This window comes from Notechis scutatus, chromosome 6, assembly GCF_049901735.1.
Source record: "Notechis scutatus isolate UNSWTSFEM ecotype Mainland chromosome 6, rNotScu1.2, whole genome shotgun sequence".
Taxonomy (NCBI): domain Eukaryota; kingdom Metazoa; phylum Chordata; class Lepidosauria; order Squamata; family Elapidae; genus Notechis; species Notechis scutatus.
This window is the reverse complement of record NC_142014.1, coordinates 46,658,561-46,678,875: the sequence shown is the minus strand read 5'-3', so window position 1 is coordinate 46,678,875 and position 20,315 is coordinate 46,658,561. Positions and strand designations below refer to the sequence as shown.

Sequence of the window (20,315 nt, the reverse complement as noted above, 5' to 3'; positions counted from 1 at the left end):
GTGAATAAGTGTTCAGGATGTGATTATTATTATACTTATTAGCATATGGCATTACATTAACCAGGAGACTACAATCCTTATGCAGAGTAGTAGCTTGGCTGCCATTTTACTAGCTCTGTTGTGGTACACACTCGCATCCCAAGGTGCACCACAGGAGGGAGAGCTAGCTTTGCAACAGAAAGAAAGATCAGCAGCTCTTCCTGTAGCATCATCTAAGGCCTCCCTCCCTCCACTGGAGCCGCCTCGCAAATGGGTGTCAAAACCGGGAAGATTCAGAGTTGGTAGGAATCTGACCACCTGCATGAAGCACCAGCTCGTCTCCCCCACCGAAGTGGTATTTATCTTGCGTAGAACATGCTTTCAGATTGCTAGGTGGGCAGAAGCTGAGACGAGTGACGGGCATTCATCCCACTATGCAATGGTAGGGTTCGAACCACTGGAGCAGAGACCATCTCCCAGCATCATTAAGCCGCTGAGCCCCCATGCCTCCCTTCAAGATGTGATGTTTAAACATATACATATACTGTATAGAGGTTACATATATTGTATAGAGGTTATATCTGCTTCTGCTGATTTATGGAACATGCAGTTTCACTAGAACTTTTGCATACATGCATTCATGGTAGAAGAGCCCTTGTTACTTGTATGTCACTTTTCCTTTTACTTTGTTGAAACAAAGATGAAATGAATTATAATTTGTAGCTTCTATGTGCTATTAAATAGGCAGTTATTTTATAGTTAATGGATCGAACTGTTACTGTGATGTCCTGAAGAACAGAGTCTTGTTGTAAATTCCATTTTTAAGTATGTATGCATACATGGAAACTAAAATCTTTTAGATAAAAAGAATAATTGCAGAAGTAAAGAGAACATTAGGTATCTAAGCATATGTAGAAAGGAAAAAGGAAACAATTGAAATGCAAACTACTATAAGTAAATATGACAGTTATCAGTCCTCTCCAGCATAGAATAGGCACCTAGGACACCTGAGATTGCAATGAGTTCCCATATAACATCCAGATGTAGAATAGGATAATCAGATTTCACACAAAAAATAATTAAACCATAGTTACTTAGTTCAACTTCATATATGAATTATTACAAAATGGTTTTCTATTCTGCAGTAGAAATTTGGAATTCTAATTTTGTTTAACAGGTATAGACACATTTTCCTTCTCTCTACCCTAACTTATAACATGGTGCAATATTTAGAAATGCATACATGCATTGTTTCAGTGATCATTATCTAAACTGCTGTTAGCACTTCAAAGGTTCTATAGAAATAATTTGAGAGTGGAATGCTTCAGATTCAGTTTAGAAAAGGTGCTTCAGGATGTGTGGAAACATGAACTGAGCATCTGACTTGACAAAATCATCTAAATTGTCTTTTCCAAATTGGTATAGTACCCCAAGTTGTATGTACTTCAAGAAATACAAATATAAGTTGTGCCTTTTGATACAGTTGAACCACCGTATAGTAGCTGGCTGCAAAGATAAACCAGCATTCATGTTTGGTTGAAATCTGTTTCAAATAAATTCCAATGGCACCTTCAGCAAACCGTAATGATATATGATAACACAATCACACAAATGCCATGATTACTTACTTTAGTTACAACATTTTGTGTATTTACATCACCACACATTTCCTGTCATTGCTCCCCTTCTCTGCCACCCATGTCAATTCTTTGATCCAGCCATTGACTTTGCTTGTTGGATGGAACCCCCAGGAAGTTGTAAATGACATTCACGTGACCTTGGGACACTGCAACTGCCATAAATACATGCTGGTTGTCAAAGTGTCCGAATTTTTATTATGTGGCTGCGGGGTCACTACTACAGTCATAAGTGCAAAGGAGGTGTCATGGTTTTTTCGTTTTGTTTTTTTTGCAACAAAAATAAGATTGTAGCAAGTTAAAGTAAAATTTAAATTATAAAATGAACAATTTATAATATAAGATTTGTGGATTATATTCACAAAATTATAATAAGCTTTTGATTATTATTTAGTTTAATATTAGCATCTTTCTGTTTATTCCAATATTAAAGGAGGCTTACAATGATTACAACATACATGTTATTTTAGTAACCAAACATACTGTACAACAGTATAGACTCATGTTAAAATTGTTTCAGATGATAATTAAATAATGCCCTTGGGATTATTTTACAGCACCATTATGGAACAGTTTATTGTTTGCAGTGTACCCTGTCTATATGTTTCAAAGTAGATTTCATACTGTAATGCTATGTTCTGCTATGGGCATCATTGCTCTTTATTTTGAAAGTGATTCAGTAGACATACATAATACTTCACAAATAACAATACACTACAAGAAGGAAGTTCGGTAGAGCTTCCACATCTTTTTACTGCCAAAGGGTTTAATTCACGATCTTGTTATATAAAATGCTTCCTCATCTTGTTCCTAAGCAACTGCTTCATTTTGAATTGAGTGAAAATACTGTTTGCCTAAAATCTGCTGCCTCCTTTGTTCCTCTCTTATGAATAAAGTAAGAGCGAGGTTACCAAATCAGTTCCCACTGCAAACCCAGATCAGTCCCCCACTGCAAACTATTGCTATTACCTGGTAACTACTCACGTGTCATATGGACACAGTTTTGCTTCTTTTCCAGATAATTAGATTGTGTATAGACATCCTCCTCCTCTAGGGAATTGTGACTTGCTCCATATGAGAATTCATCACAAGGCATTAGACAAGCTATACAGAGTAAGGAAATGAAGTCATATAAAGAAAATTTTATATTTCACTTAATGATGTTAGGCTTTTTTTTTAATCTTTAAAGCAATCTGCAAATTAACTCTAACATATATAAATACTATATGGCCAAATTGAACCCATCCACCTGGTCATCAAGTTAGGACTTGGTGCAGATCTCAAATCCTCATAAGATACATGGAGCATAGACCCGGTGATAGTAATATTCTCTTGGTAGCTCCCATTTTATGAAATGCCCTCCGTCAAGAGATACAAATGACTGTACCAGCTGACATTTCATAAACAAGTTAAATCAGTGTGAATTATTTGATTTGATTTGATTTGATTATTTTGCTGTTTGTAGTTAAGGCATAAGATTAAAAACCAGGAGATTATAAATTCTGGCCCAAGCATGAAAAACTGGCTGAGCCTTGGGTCAGTCACTCTCTCTCAATCCAGCTCACCCCACAGGGTTGTTGTGGGGAAAATAGAAGGAGGAAGGAATATTAGGTATGTTTGCTGACTTAAGTTATTTATAAAAATAAATAATAATAATATCAGGATATACACTAAACAGATAACTACATTACTTGAATTATTTATATTGAGCTTTTTGTGTTTGTCTTTTGTGATTTATTTTGTTGTACTCCATTCAGAACTGTTAGGGTGGGGATGTGTTACAAATATTGTAAAATAAATGAAGTATTCAAACCATAGATTGAGACCTTTGCAAAGAAGGGGAAATTTTTAAAGATATTTAGAAATGGAAAAAACAAAGGTAGTTTGTGGGAAAAAATGGCTTATCTTCTTTTTTCCAGGCTTTCACATCTTATTCATTATTGTTTCTCCTGTCTTATATGAGCAGTGAAATGCCCACATATCTGACAAGTGAATCCCTTATCAAATTAGAAATTATTTAGAATTCCCTGACTGTAATTGTCTAAAACTTCAGAAAGAATAAAATACCAGTCTTGACTACACTGATATTAGCATCATGAAATTATGGTGATGATGGTGATAGTGATGATGATGACTATCAAATATAGCTATTTCTGTTTTGTCTGTCTTTTGATTTTGAGTATGCATTGTTTAGTTTACTGTATTGTCATTGCAGCTCGTACAACAAAATCAAAGACCATCTTCAGTGCACATGACCATGAAAATGAACACAAACGCACATCCTTCACCCTTCACACATTGAACTGAAAATCCCCGACACTACACCAACACTGCACTATACAGCAGAATTCAATTGTCAGAATTGTCAGATTACAAGAGGGAATTCTTCCTATTGCTGTTAAGGATGTTTTTAGATGAAAAATGCTGACTAAACATTATGTTTTGGGAGCACTGGAATTCACTCTGATTCTAACAAAAGCTATTATCAGAGTCACGTAAAATATAGGATGTTCGACAAACCACCCTATAGCTTGCTTTAGAGAAAAGAAGATGAGTTGCTGAACATTATCCTTAAATGAACACAAATGGATTGTGGTTGAACAATAGGAAGAGTCTTTTTATAAACTCTGTTAACATTATGTAGCCATCAGAAGATTTTCACAATGGTTTGTAAATGGTTGAATGCTCTTATTAACTTTCTATGTTCCAATAGAAGAAAATATTTGTAGTCCAGGGTTGAAATGAGGGGTCCTTGGTGCTCTCTGAGCTAGGTTGTTTTCTTGCCAACATTTCATTACCCAAATTGTATTACACTGCCAGTGCACTGATGATGTTACCTAGTTTGGGTAATGAAACATCTAAAAGAAAGAAAGAAAGTTCAGAGACCACCAAGGACCCCCTGCCCGAACTTAGTATGTTTCACAAAGTGTTGGAGCACTATCAAATGTAAGACAGTACAAAATGTGGTATTAACATTTGATTCATTATATGTTAAGCAGAATGCTAATATCTTCATCTTTTTCCCCATAAATAGTATAGTTAATAGTTATGTGGATATATGAGAAATTATATGAGGAACAAAATGAAAGCCACTGTCACAGCACTTCTTCTCTTTCTTCATATCATTATATTTTCCTGGTCCCCTTCTTTTCCCTTTCTTTGGCCATTTAACCTCTACTCATTTGGTGTCCTCTGTAATACTTTAAAATTTTTATCACTGCAAGTTTCAGCCATTTAATTTAGGAAGTCTTCTTGACATGCACCTATGCACCAACTTTAGTCAATTTGGTGGTATACGCTATGGCTTCAATATGTATTTGGTAACTAAAATCCAATCAGACCTTTTATTTCTCATTACTTAAAGCTTTATTTTATTATTTAAAAATACTGGTGTACTTTTCAATGCTTTCTCAGTCAACCCATTAGAGATAATTTGCATTATAACTGATCCAGCACTAGAGAAGAGGCTCTCTCCATGTCAGGCATCACGGCTGAGGGAGTAGGTAGGCAAGATAGTTGTGTCCTATGCCCCAAAGAAAAGTTAATAGACAATTTACATGAGTGCTCCAAATATGGCTGTATGTTGACTCTTCTGTTTTCTTTCTCAACATGTTGCTGAATTTCTCTGTTGCGGGATGAACTGGCTGGTGCTGGCAAATCATAGAACCCATTGTGAAGAATGGCAGACCTCCAACATCACACAGCATGCACTCATTTCTTCATCAGTATACAGGATCCTTCAAAAAACCTCCATTACGAAGACCACACAGCGTTATAGGGGGAAGTCTGGGTTCTTTTATGGCAATGCCAAGAAATGGGAGCAGATTAGGTAATGTGCGTTTTTAATATTCTTTAAATTAATAGGTTCTCTTTTTTCTTTTCTTACCTTTATGCTGTAATAACTAGTATAACAGTCCTGTGGAATACCAGCTCCAAATTAAGATATTAGATATGTTCGTTGCATATCAAATGGCGTAAAGCAGGAATTTCAAATATGATGGCTATATTAGAATAATTGTATGAATAAACCTTGTTGAATAAATAAATAAACCAGGAAATAATCTAAACTCACTTCTACCACATTGTGCTAGTACCACACCAGCTGGGTGTTAATTCTCCTCCTGCTGCTTCAGGTTAGGAGTACATTTTTTAACATTTTCTGTTAGACAGCAGCCATTCAGTGTACTTAGGAAGCTCCGTAGTGGGGACAATATTACAAAACAGTGACAGTTCTCCAGTGTTACAGCCTAGCAGTTGGTGCTTATTATATGATTCTTATTCAGTGAAGTCTGCCTAGACATCAAAATTAATAGTGATTCATGGCCAGTTTACCATGAACTTGGGTACCATAATTTTTATTTATTTGTTTATTAGATTTTCCCTCTACAATCAAAAAAACACTTGGCCACTTACATTGACCCAGTAAATTACAATGAACATCTATAGTATATAAACAATCAACATGTTTTACAAAATTACACATTAACAGATTCTTAAATTAACAAATAATTACACAGTCAAACAGTAGCCTCAACTCATCCCTTCACAGTGCCCCAATGAAATTCATTTTTTAATAATTTAAGGAAAGACGGGATAAATCATCGTTTTAGAGAAGGCTGTTCCAAAATATGAGTAGAACAATGGAAAGAATGCCTGCAAGCCTCTACCCGTTTTGTCACACAAAAGTGATAAATTAAAATCGGATCCTCCAGGACCTTGGATCCAGTACTGCATTTTATGCCAAAAAATACTCAATGTTTATATAATCTAAAGAGCTATTCCTTTATCACTCTTCCCCCTTCTAGTATTTTCTTGAAAGTGTGCTGCTCTACTTTCACTTTCATGTGTCTTTTTGCAAGTATGTTGATCCAAGTTGCACATAGTATATAAAGAGTAGTGGTATCTGACATTTATATATGGACATTGCTACATCAACAGTCTTATTTTCAGTTCCTTTTCCCATTCATATGATAAACATTTATGAATGGCTTTTCTAAGTAGGAAGAAAAGATAATATAGGGTATCTTGAGCTCATTAGCTTGAACTGACAGCTGTGAAAATCTGCTTGCCCAGAGCTCATAGCCAATCCAGTCCCTTCCTATATCTATCAGCAAACCATCCGTTTTCAATTATATTGTTGTCTAAATCAATTATATGGATTTATGTTACTGTATCCATGGCATATTGCTTAAATATTCATGAGTGCATGAGGTCTTCTTCCTCTCCTTACAGCAAAATTAACTGTCAGACTTGCCTGTTCTTTGTCTGAATTAGGTTTCCCAGAGGTGTAATTTTTATGTCAATAAGCTTGTGACATAGAAACATTTCTTGTGAATAGAGTATTGTTTTATCGATAAGGAGAAGTAAAGATTGGTCTGGCCCATTTCCTGCATCTGTAACTTAATTTTATTAAATAAGCTTTAAGAAAGAGATTTTTTGCCTAATTTGAATTATTTTTACTGTACAGTGCTTTTTGTTAATTTAAAAAAATCATTTTTGCTTTTAAATAAAAGCTTATTCGGGATTAAAGATATTTTATTTTCAATTCTGTAGACCAAAGCAAATCCATCTCAGAAGACAATTGTGATTTCTGATGAACTATAAGCTTCAGAATTGTAATGTAAAAATAAATACCTTTAGTCTCTTTTGTATACTGAAAAACTGAATGATTAAAATTTTTGGTGTCTTGAACATTAGTTCTGAAAACAAAACATCTATAGATGGCCTCTTCAAACAATGTCTTGAACTTCCTCAGTGTTTCCTGTATATCTTATTAAAATGCATATTGTCATACAGTATATGCAAGACTATCCAATTTTATTACACATTTTTTTATCTGCATTATACCTCATTCAGATTTAATTTCCTTTGAAATGCTATTTATTAGTAATTAGTAATACTAATGTACATAAAAAGTACCAAAAATATTTAATGGACCTTTATTATTTATTTATTTATTTATTTATTTATTTATTTATTTATTATTTATTTATTTATTTATTTATTTATTTATATTTCATCTTTCTTAACCACTTGTCTCCCTCAGACAGGGGCTTTTTTATAGTTTAATCTAACATATATTGGAGATTAATGGGCAACAACTCTTTTTTGTAGAAAATGATAACTCTCTCTGTGGAGGTTGGGGGTTGGATGGGAATCTGTGACTATGTGCCATTTTTACTCCACAAAATGTGTCTGTCCCTCCCAGCAGCTAAAAACCTTTCCTTTTCTAGAAATAAAGATTATGGGCAGCTGGAGGTCAGTTTAGTGTTCACAGAGACCTCCCATGAAATGAAAGAATTGAAAGGGGAACATTGGGGGGATAATAACAAGAAAGATGCAGAGGGTAGGAAGAGATGAAATGATTACCTCTTGTAATTGGATATTTCTACAGTATAACTTCAATTTTTTGGCAAAACTTGTTTGCAAACTAGTTTTTCTAAATGTAGAAATATGATGGCTGAACTTTGGTCGAACTTCCCTCAAATATGCCATATATTTTCCAGTCACTGTTATATCTAAATGGTGCATATAGCACCTAATCAAAAACACAAGATACTTCTTATTAGAAAAATGTTGATTTTTTGCCATTTTCTTCTGTTGTTCAGGAAAGAACATTTTAACAGCTTCAGTTTGATACTTACTGTAGCAAATACTGTAGTTATTGGCAAATAACCAGTGCTGCTATTTGAAGATGTCTGTCGCCAAACATTTATCTAAGTTCAATTTCTTTTATCATCTCTTAATAAATGCCTCCTTTTATATTGAATATTTGGAAGATTAGAATTTTACATTTTAATTTAATACAGCTCTTTTTTCTTGCTGTATGAAGAGTACATTGCTGCTTTGGTTTTTTAAAGATTATGAAATTAAAGATCAGTTATCAATTAATAGCAATAACACTTAGACTTCTATACTGCTTTATAGTGCTTTACAGCAGTGGTTGCCAACTGGTGGGCCATGGCCCACTGGTGGCCCACAAGAAAATTTTAGTGATCTGCAGAGAAATGTCACCCCCAGAGTACCCCCCAAAACAATTAATCCAGGCTACGCAGGAACATAAGGCTGCGCCTCCCACATGGCCCATGGGAACCCTCCCAGCCCACTTACTCTTTACCTGGCAAACCTGCCTGCTAAGTTGCTATTTTTCCTTTTTCCGACCATCAGCTGTTCTGCTGTGCCAGGAGATTTAGATTTAGCAGGAAATTGTTGGATTTCTTGTTTTCTAGCTAATCTTTAGATCTTCCGATCTGCTTTTAAGCAGAGCCAAAACTCCCTTAGAACTAAAGGTTCTATTATTCAGTTGCAGACTCAGATAGCCAATGGCAGAAACACAGACCTCTCTAAGTGAATCTGTGATTCTGTGAGCAACTCAATCTGCCTACCTGCTTTGCCTGCTTTTGGGTAAAAGTTGCTCTTTTTTATATAAAAAATTCAATACTTACATGCATGGTGTGTTGTGAGCTAATTTTATGAGTTTGCTTGCTAGCAAATTTTATGAGTTTTTTGTTTGCAACCAAATTGCATGTGACAGAGTCAGATAGCCGATTGCAGATGATAGATTTCTAAATTAATCTGTGATTCTGTGAGCAATTCAATCTGCCTGCCTGCTCTGGCTAATTTGGGGTAAAAATTGCTCTTTTTAATAAAAATTCAAATATCTGTATAAATATTTATAATATTTACATACAAGCCATGCCCACCTAGTCATATGACCACCAAGCCACACCCACAAATTAGCCCATGCCCAAGAACCAGTTGTTAAGAAATTTTAATCCCACCCCTGCCTCTGTGTGTGTGTGTGTGAGAGAGTGAGAGAGAGAGGGAGAGGGAGGGAGAGAGAGAGAAGTTAGATCTCAAAGTAGTTTACAGAGTTGGCATATTGCCCCCAACAATTTGGGTCCTCATTTTACCCACCTCAGAAGGATGGAAGGCTGATACAGGATAGGACAAAAGTGTTGTAACTGAACTAACATTTTATAGTTCCAAAGTACTAATGATCTGTAATTTGGTTTGAATTTATATTTTGTTTTTCCAAATATAATCTGAGTGACTGACAATAAAATACAAATAAAAGAAGAAATAAAAGTAATATATAAAAGCACATAAACAATTACAGGTAAAATTTTAAAATCTGCCTCAGCAGAGAAAGCAGTTGAATTAGTAAAATGTGTCTAAATAAAAATATATTTGTCACCTGCCAAAGAATAACAGAGAGTAAGCTGGTTTGCTCTGTACTGACAGAGAGTCGCATTAAAGCCTGAGAACTATCACTCAGTGATGGAAACTCCTTCACAAGTGTCAGTTAAATAATTATTGGTTTTGTTCAATTTAGATATTGTACACGAAAACCTAAAAATGGGATCAGATGGTGAAAGTGACCAAGCTTCTGGAACATCATCTGATGAAGTTCAGTCCCCAACAGGTGTTTGTCTCAGGAACAGGATACACAGACGAATATCTATGGAGGTAATCTAGTTTTTTATAGAAGAGGCATTACCCTAACAAAAGACTTGGGATTTGTTTGCATTACTTTTATCCCGGTTAGGGTGTTTTAAAGTAAAGCTATTGATGTTCAGAAATAACTAATCCTGTACAACAGATTTAATCTGATTTTTTAATTGAAAGTTATTATTAAATGTGTAATGTATAAAACATAACATGCCCTAGATAGAATTTCTATCAATTCTGTCCAGTTAGCTACTGGAGATGAAGTAATCCAACACAGCTGAAAAGAAGCAGGTTGAAGAAAGATATATTGATATATATTTGATATATTGCATTTCTTTCTTGTAAATCAGGTTTATTCATTCTGAAACCCTTCAGGTATATTAGGGATACATGGTGAAAGGCTATGGGCATAGAGTTCTGGAAGACAAAGGGCTTATTGCATTTCTTATAACTCCCAGCCTGGAACTGTTTTTTCTGGTTAGAACTGATAGGCTCTTAGGAATGGTATAGTCCAACACATCTGAAGTCTAATACATTAAGGAAGGTTATTCAAGCATTATACTGTTTGACAAGAAGTTCAGTTGTGGCAGTCATTAGAGCTGTTTTCTGTTGGTAAATATGTTTTATCACAAAGCACTCTATAGGTGTAATTAAGAGGAAGTAGGAAAATAAGCCTAGAGCAATTTCAGCTTCCTTGGCAGATTTGCTGACATTTAAATGCTTTTATCTGAATAAAGAAAGGTGTGAGACTAGACAGAATGCTGCCTACTTTGAATTTTGTACTGGATTTTCTTTTCCTTTTTTAAATACTTCATCTGAAAATTGTTCTGTCACATCTAATCTAAGGATTCTGAAATGTCTGTTTATTTTAAAATTACAGGAAAAGCAGCTTATTACATGGTACATTATGACTGCATTTATATGTTGTGATAAGCCATGGTTTGCTTTATTTTGCCACTACAGTGGAAAAAGCCACTATTGGATGGGTTCACACTAAGCCTGAAAGTCCAAGCTTGTAGCTTAATATAATATGTGTTTGATTCCAACAGCTATGATGATGAAAATTTCAGACAATCAAAATAATGTTGAAGCAGCTTCTCAAAATATGAAACCATGAGATGAAATAGAAATAATGTAGAGGCTGATCAAAGCATTTGTAAATAGATTTGTAATGGACAGTGTATCTCTCTAGGGTTAGAGTTAGAGTTGTCAGGCAACTGGGATAAAATTTATTTTTAATGTATTCTTAATAAATACATATTTTCAAAAACTTGCTGGAAAGAAATAAGAAAGCAAATGAAAACAAAATAGTGTCCATTCCCCCACATGCAGTTATAAAAATACAAAAGGCACTGTTGTTTGTCTTTTTCTAGCTATTAGTAAGACAGACATGATTGTGATCCAGCAAAGAGAAAGCTGAAAGAATTTTATAGTCATTATTTTAGCAAAGCCAAATAATCATGCTATTGTTTCATTTGGTAGATAGGCAGTAAGGCCAAATAGTGTAGTATTTTTCAATGTATATAACCATCAGATAAGTTCACTCCACTCTTTCTATTTATTCTTTCTATATATCTAATTTCTGCTAAGACAATTTTTCTAGAATGTGCTGTATTGGAGCTTTGCACAGTCCAAATATTTTGACCAACAACTTGTCAGAAAAGGCTATTCCAGAGGTTAGATCTGACCTCTTAAAACCCCTTTCCTTTTTGTTCCCACAAAATGTATCTCTGCCTTCAGTATGATGTAGCAGAGAACTTTAGTGCAGTCCTTTGAGATCAAGAAAGTTTATTGTGAAGTAGAAGTAGTCCTTGAGGGATCCTGTTTGTTAACTATTCAACTATTTGAATCACGTTTAGCAACTGTTTGGAAATCATTGAAATTTTAATATAACTGTTGCATAAAAATATATGGCTTCACTGTTTTGAATAGTATTTCTTCCTGGCACAAATTACTTTTTTTAAAAGAACTTAATACAAACAGCAGTTAGAAGTGTATCCAGAATTGGGTTCTTCACTCAAGTGATGTCATTTCCTTGTATTGAATTGGCTAGCTATAAAATAACTTTATTTACTGTTTGCAGAACACTTGTGTGAATGAAAGTTGTACTACTAAAAGTTAAATAATAAATAATGGCAAAGGAAGTAGGTAACTATGCTTCAAGAACATTTCCTCTCTTTGGACTTACTGGGAAATCAAAGTTAGGCAGAACATTGAAAATTGAGCTACAACTGAAAACATGGCAATGTAGGCTTTAGTTTGAAATGTGTAGATTTGGAAAGACAATTTCTTACTCATGACGCTTTCATTTAATGCTTATTAATCTGCACAATACTCCAAAACTGAGTACAATGGGAAAGCTCTTGACTTCCCCAGATTTCTCTTTTCCTGTTTAAAAACGGAATTGTTCATGACAGTAAACAAAAGGAGGAAAAGGTACTTAATTTCCTTCATTTATAAAAATCTGTATGAATGCCAGTATTTCTGGAAATTACAGTAAAATTTGAAATAATGTTTGTCAATTTAAGAATCTATATTCAAATTAAACTTCTAATTTAAATATATATTCTTTTAATTGTGGCTTTCTGAATTAAACATGTTTTTCATTAAAAATACAAATGCTGCTTTTACTGTGATTTTCTTAGAGCTGACTCAAAAGCTTAACTATGATTTGGTTAAATCAGTAACTAAACCAATATGTTTAACACGATTAATTAGCATATTTTCCATATTGAGCTGAGTGATAAACATTTTGTATTACTATAGTTTTAGCTTATGTACCAACCATATAATTAAAGCCTTGGCAAGCTGGTAAAATCTGAAAGGACAGAAGAAGGAGGGAGGGAAATATTGGCATTCATTCTTGTTCAAGTTAAAGATCTAAACTGAAAGTCTTTTACACCCTTTAACATACACAATAGTGAAAGCATAATATTCTTAATAATTCATGGATCAGCAATGCATTATTTGCTGGTATTAGAACAGCTATAGAACACCAAGATGGTGACCACTGACCTCAGTTACTTTTTAAAGCAATTACAAATATTTTTTAAAAGGCCAAAATATGTCATGAGGTGTCTGATGACACTTGGACATAGGTACAAAATAATACAGTAGTATGCACCATTTGAAAAAATTACACATGTGCTATAACATATAGTTTTCATTCATTCATTTAAAATTCTTTGGGGTTTAAAGCTAATAAAGATGCCTGTCACAATTGTCCGTGGACTGAAAGATTCAATCAGATACAATAGGGTCTGACAAAATTTGAGATGAAATAATAAAAATACTTTAGGAGCAGAACTGCTTGTTTCTACAGTGGGAATCTGAAAATGAAGCAGTGAAAATAAAGATAATTTAGAAAAATCAAAGATGATAACTTATATTTCTTCATTATGATTCTGAATTAGAACTGCTTTTAAATCTTCATTCTGTTGTCAATAGAATTGGGTTAGGGTTCTATTTATTCACTTTTAAAATCACATTTTGGATATGAAAGTTGTCCTGTCCTTAATTATCAGAATTTATCTCTTATAGTGTCTTATAAACTTGGATTCTCCAATTGTTAAGATCTTTGTTTCAGTTTGCTGATAGTATGCACTGTCCAGCAGATAATTTATTTCAAACATGACATTTTTTTCTGATGTATCCAGTTAACAATTTAAAAAGATTGACTGGCTAGTTAATTAAAATAGGGAAGTTTTTATTTTTAATTACCACACCAAAACTATGCTAGAATCTACAATTATGAGTCTCTAATATTTCAAAATGCTAAATATAATGTTTTTATGTTCTTTATCTGTAGAATAGTGATTCCTCCCCATTTTTGTGGTAACACAGTTCTGTCGTAATATCAGTCTGTTCATGCTCCCTGCCCTGTTTGAGGTGTGTTCTGTTTTAGATGCATTGGAATCTTAAATGTGTGTAAAGTGCACTCCCTGGAAAAGGATATATGATATGACCATAGATGTAAATGGCATGATTTAGGCAATGTGGGCTTGTATGAGGAAACCTCAAGTTGTGCAGCAGATTCCTAGGAAGGGAGACTTAGAAAGCCATGTGAAATTCAAAGGAGCAAAACAGTTTCTGACAAGCAAAGACTGATGATAGCACTAAACTCTACCATGCCATATAGAAATGTAAAGAAGTTGAGTACATTTATTTGAGAGCTTCACACCACAGAGATTTCTCCCCTTTCCTCCCCCTTCTGCCCCTGCTAGATCCATTGTAAAAGTTATTTTCTAGTGATTTGTGTTAGTATCCCAGTCCAGAGATTCTTATCCATAAAGCATTGGCCCAATATATAATTCTTCATAAAAATGTAGTGTATTTTCTGTGGAAAAAACGATCCACTGCATAGTCTTTCGGAGTTAAAAATACAGGCAAGTGTCATGCTTAAACGTTAGTATCATGAAGTAGCAGTGAGGCCTACAAATATTATTGGGTGTTCCATCTTCCTTAGTAGTAGTGCCTGCATCACAGGCATACACAGTTTTATTAAGATGATTAATTTATTATCAATACAATACAGAAAAGCACATTTGAAGAAGGTCAGTATAACATCACCATCTTTGAAAGGTACTGAAAATTTGAAAGACCAATAAAGACAGGAAACTATTGTCATATAAATTGTGTGAGATAGCTGTTTTTGCAATGCAAGACTCTTGCCCAACTCATTTATTTACCTATATTTCATAAAGACATTGAACAACACAGGATGATTAAAATGTGGTAGTAGTAATTACCTAGAGTCATTCTTTGCAGTAGAATTTGTAGACTTTGTAGGCTTTACAAAGTAGACTTTGTGCAAGGAAAGTATTATTCATTTTCATTAGCTGAGTGTGTTCCTGTCATGCCTTGATCATAGTGATATAATAAAAAGGAAATGATTTACCATGATTCATAATTCAAAACTGACTTACATTTACTTTTAGAACTTAACAGTTTTTACATTTAGAATTATTTTTATTTGAGCACAATTTTATTTGAACACAATTAACTTTTTACTATTAATGTAAATATTTTTATCTCATAAAATTGTCTATTGTGAATTAAACAATAACATAACTTTAAAAATCTCACTGGTGAGAGTCCTATGATTCCTTCAATCAAGGGGAAAGTAGGAATCTTAACTTTGTCTTATAGGACAATGGTCCCCAATCTTTCCAATTTGGCCTGACGGGAGGGGGAAGAGGGGAACTGGGCCAGCACTCGCATCCATACATCTCAATTTGTGTGAGCAACGTGTGGACAAAGGCTGGCCTGCCACTTATGCAAGTCAAGCTCACGCATCCACACCATCTGTTAGGGTTTGGGGATTAACCCCTAGCAGAGTATTGCAGCAGTAGTCAAACCAGGAAGCCAAACGAGAGTGGAAGGGCCCCAGAGTATACACACACTGAACACAAACACTGTTTGTAGTTTAAATAGTTTTTAATCCAGTTAGAGTTTAAGCATTGTCATTCAGTCCATTAAGTCATTCACAGTATTTCCATCCAGTAAGACTCACTAGTATAGTCCAAGTTAAGAGTCCTTGCAATATCTTTATCAGCCGATAAAGATATCTTCTCCTCCTCCGGTTTCACTCTCCAGAGAAACAAACGCTGGATATTCAGCAAACAGTAGCAAATAATAACAGTTCAGTCACAGGCACTCACAGTCAGTAATCACAGTTAGTCGCAGCAGCACACAGTTACAGCCAGTTACAGTAACTCACAGTAAGCTTTCCAGCTTCTAATGCTTCCTTATATTGTAACTTCTAACCGCACCCTTAATCGGCTAATTGCCTGCTGCATTGTGCTTAAAGTGATAAGCACTTAAACCATGATATCTAAGTTTTATATATTTATTCACCCAAACCATATTTGGTATCAATGTTATACCTAACATACTCCCTTTTGGGTGATATAAATATATAATACCTTACAATCTAACCCCATATTTTTCACAACTCTCTTGGTGCTTACTGGCACCTTGGGCTTTAGTAAAATTATCAGCTAAATTGTCCTCCGACATACAGTACTCTAGCTGAATCATCTTACTTCTTACAGATTGTCTCACGTTTAGGTATCTTAGATCTGTATGCTTGCTCCTTGTTTTTACTCCAATATTTGTGGCCATTTGAATTGCTGCCTGATTATCTTCATGTATAATTATAGGATAATCTACAGTTATACCTATATCAATTAACATTTGTTTATACATTATTAATTCTGTACATAACAATGATAAACAGGAGAATTCTGCCTCCATAGTAGACAAACTTATATGCTGTTGTCTTATTGACTTCCAGCCTATTAATGTATTACCCAGCATTATGGCTGTTCCTGAAGTCGACTTTCTAGTGTCTCTTTCTGATGCAAAACTAGCATCTGCATAAGCACACAGAATTAAATCACCCTTTGGTTCTAAATACAATGAATAATTCATTGTCTTTTTAAGATATCTTAATATCCTCTTAGCTGCATTCCAGTGTCTTTCACATGGTGCAGAATTGAATCTAGCCAACTGATTCACGCAGTACGATATATCTGGTCTAGACCAATTACTAATATAACTCAAACTACCTATTAAAGATTGATAAATCACCTTATCAAACTCAGGGCTTTGTTCATCAGTGTTGCTAAACTCCTGACTCATTGGAGTCTTAGCTGGCTTACAAAGCTCCATCTTGTAATCTTTTAGCAATTTGCTTATCTTATCTTCCTGAGATATCTTAAAACCTTTCCGTGTTTTCTTTATATTCAAACCGAGATACTTCTTTATCTCCCCTAATTGCTTGATCTTTATTCTCTTTCCTAATGATGCTATTATTTTATTTGCCTCATCATTAGTTTCAGTTATCAAAGCAATATCATCTGTGAATAGTAATAATAATGATACTTTCCCATTTGTCTCCCTCTTAAACAGACATGGATCGGCTAAACCAGCTTTAAATCCTATATTGTCAAGTTCCTTTACAATATACTGGTTCCATTCATAGCCTGATTGTTTTAAACCATAGAGACTTTTCTTTAACAACCAACAATCATTATTATCCTTATTTTCACTTTTAATACCAACAGGTTTTTTCATATAAATAATATGTTTTAATGGGGCGTGCAAGTAAGCAGTTTCCACATCTAGATGGTTAACTATATAGTTTTTACTAGCTGCCCACACTAAAGCTGCCCTCAAGGTTGCTGCCTTAAGACTAGGTGCAAACACCTCATCATAGTCATTAGCATTCTGCCTAAAACCTTGGGCTACTAACCTTGCCTTATGGATTAAATTACCATCCTTATCTATTTTTACCTTAAATATCCATTTGCAGCCAATGGATTTCTTTCCTACAGGTAATTTGGCATTTTCATACACTTTCATATCACTTAATGAATTCAGTTCCTTATTCATTGCTGCATACCAACTTTCTTTTTCCTTAGTAGGATACTTTTAATTTCTTCTACAGAATTAGGAACTTGATTAATCTGGCACACTGTGTTAGCCTGGTACCTATCAGGCGGTCTAGATACACGTGTAGTTCTTCTGGGAATTACAGGGCTTACAGGAGGACTTTGTTGAACTACTACCTGTTCATCTTCCTCATCCTGTTCAGCTATTGAATCTGTTTCTTCCTTTATGGGCACTATTTCATCCTGTATTTGTCTCTTTACTTTATTTTTAAAGTTACAGGGATAACTAATGGGATTTCTATAGGATTCAATAATTACATCTTTATTGGCATCCTGTTCTAATTTCTCCCATCCTTCATGTTCTAGAAATTGGGCACTAGCACTACATAACACTTTAGATGTGCCTTTCTCCCAAAATCTATATGCCCTATGGTTTGCCTGATAACCAACGAAGAAAAATCTTTTAGCTCTATGTTGCCCTTTTTTCTGAGTTGTGCAGGAATATGCACCCATGCTGGTGCACCAAATGTGTGCAGGTAACTTAGATCAGGTTTCCTGCCATGCCATCTGGTGAATGGAATTTCACCTGTTGTTGTATTAACAACGTTGTTCAATATGTTATTAGCACACATTGTAGCCTCCCCCACAAAGAATCAGGTAACCCAGAATCATTTAACATTGTTCTAACCATTGCCTGTAGTGTTTGGCCTCTTCTTTCAATAAAAGCGTTATGTTCTGGCCTGTATGGAGCAGACTTCTTATGCTCTATTCCAGCTACCTTAAGTCTGTTCTGGAATTTGTTATTAATAAATTCCGTGCCATTATCTGTCACCAGGGTTATCAGTTGTCGTTTAGACTTTCTTTCAGCAAACCTAAGCCAATTGAAAAAATGTTGATATGTTTCAGTTTTGCTTTTCATTAAATAGCAAAACCCATATCTAGAATAATGGTCCATAATGCTCAGTATATATCTAGCACCCCCCATACTGGGTTTCTTTGGACCTATGATGTCTGCAAATACTACTTCTAAAGGTTCTTTTGTTTTGAAACCATTTAGCCTATTTGCAGGCAATACTTTGCTCTTATCTTCACAGCAAACATTACAACGCAAATATTTATCACAAGGTTTTAACCTTATTCCTTCAGATAACTCAACTGTACGTTTTAGCATTTTAAAATTTACATGCCCCAAACGCCTATGCAATAAATGGATACATTCATCATGAGGCTTTATATTATTAAATACAGTTTGAACCTCCCCTTTCTTACTATTATCTAAGACATATAATGTTCCATTTAAAGCTGCAGTTACCCTTTTGTTATCTTTTTCAATTATGCAATTATTATCCTTAAAAGTAATTACATAACCTAATTTATCTAATACCCTTACTGAAAGCAAATTAAACTTTAGTTGCGGTACATACAACATTTTTATATCCTGGTTTATGTACGGACAACGTGCAAAACCTTGACCTTTCGCTTTCAGGTTCCAGCCATTTGCAAGTGATATATGTTGAGAACTTGTAGACATTTTTATAAATTTTGTCTTATCTCTTGTGATGCAGTGGGATGCGCCACTGTCAACCACCCATAGATTATTCTTCACATCAGAGTTGCTAAACGTGGCTAGTTCAAATGCTTTCTTTGGCTTTTTTACATTCTGGCTTTTTCTCTTTTTGCAGAATCTTGCCAAATGTCCTCTGCCTCCACAATTAAAACACTTTTTAATTGTGTATGCCGTTGAAGATAAATTCTCTTCTTCCAGGTGCTGTACTTTGCTTTGCTGGTTTCTTACAGGCTTTGAAGATAATTTCTCTTCTTTCTTATCTTCTCTCAGCTCGTCACGCTCACGCCTTCTTCTGGCTTCTTCTAGTAGCCTGCCTGTAATCTCGGTTAATGAGAGGCTATCTTTTGGCAATACCTCTAACGAAGTCACATAGTCATCATAGCTTTTATCTAATGAAGATAATATTATGTAGACTTGTTGCAGTTCATTAAATATAAGCTCTTTTTCTTGCAAATCTTGAAAAATGCTCTTCATACAGTTTAAATGAACTAACATATCTCCATTCCTCTGAAGATGCGTTCGAAAAAGCTTCCGTGTAAGATTTATATGTGCTCCTACACTGTCCCGAACATAAATCTTCCTGAGGTTCTCCCAGCAGTTTGCAGCATTTTCTTCTCCACGAATATGGACAAGCTGCTGATCACAGAAAGTCAGTCCTATGATGCATAAAGCCTGCTCATTCTTCAGTTTAAAGTCTTGTAACTTTTCTTTATCATCATCATTAGCAGGATCCCAGCTACTCACATCTGGTGGGTTTGCTATAATGTCCCACAAACCTTCTCTGCGTAGAAGTAAACTACATTTCATTGACCATGAAACATAGTTTGTTCCATCCAGCCTGGATATCATGGACAGTTGTGACAAATTTACTTGTGCCATTACTCTTCAGATATTTTGACTATTTTAAACTAATTAAAACAGTTTGTTTTTACAGTAATGTGCAACTCACACCAACTCTCACTGCTATATCCTGGTTAGTTAGACTATGCTGCTGGGCCCATAACCATTGTTAGGGTTTGGGGATTAACCCCTAGCAGAGTATTGCAGCAGTAGTCAAACCAGGAAGCCAAACGAGAGTGGAAGGGCCCCAGAGTATACACACACTGAACACAAACACTGTTTGTAGTTTAAATAGTTTTTAATCCAGTTAGAGTTTAAGCATTGTCATTCAGTCCATTAAGTCATTCACAGTATTTCCATCCAGTAAGACTCACTAGTATAGTCCAAGTTAAGAGTCCTTGCAATATCTTTATCAGCCGATAAAGATATCTTCTCCTCCTCCGGTTT

At 34.8% G+C, this 20,315-nt stretch overlaps 1 protein-coding gene across 2 annotated transcripts in view; it reads left to right on the top strand.

Annotated features, from left to right (window-relative positions):
* CDK17 (cyclin dependent kinase 17) overlaps nucleotides 1-20,315 on the top strand; it is a 92,549-nt gene that overhangs the window by 51,120 nt on the left and 21,114 nt on the right. For both annotated transcript variants that reach the window (XM_026694038.2, XM_026694042.2), the window contains exons 3-4: nucleotides 5,281-5,445; nucleotides 9,952-10,085. In XM_026694038.2, the coding sequence (XP_026549823.2) occupies nucleotides 5,281-5,445; nucleotides 9,952-10,085 (299 nt within the window). The remainder of the gene's footprint in view (nucleotides 1-5,280; nucleotides 5,446-9,951; nucleotides 10,086-20,315) is intronic.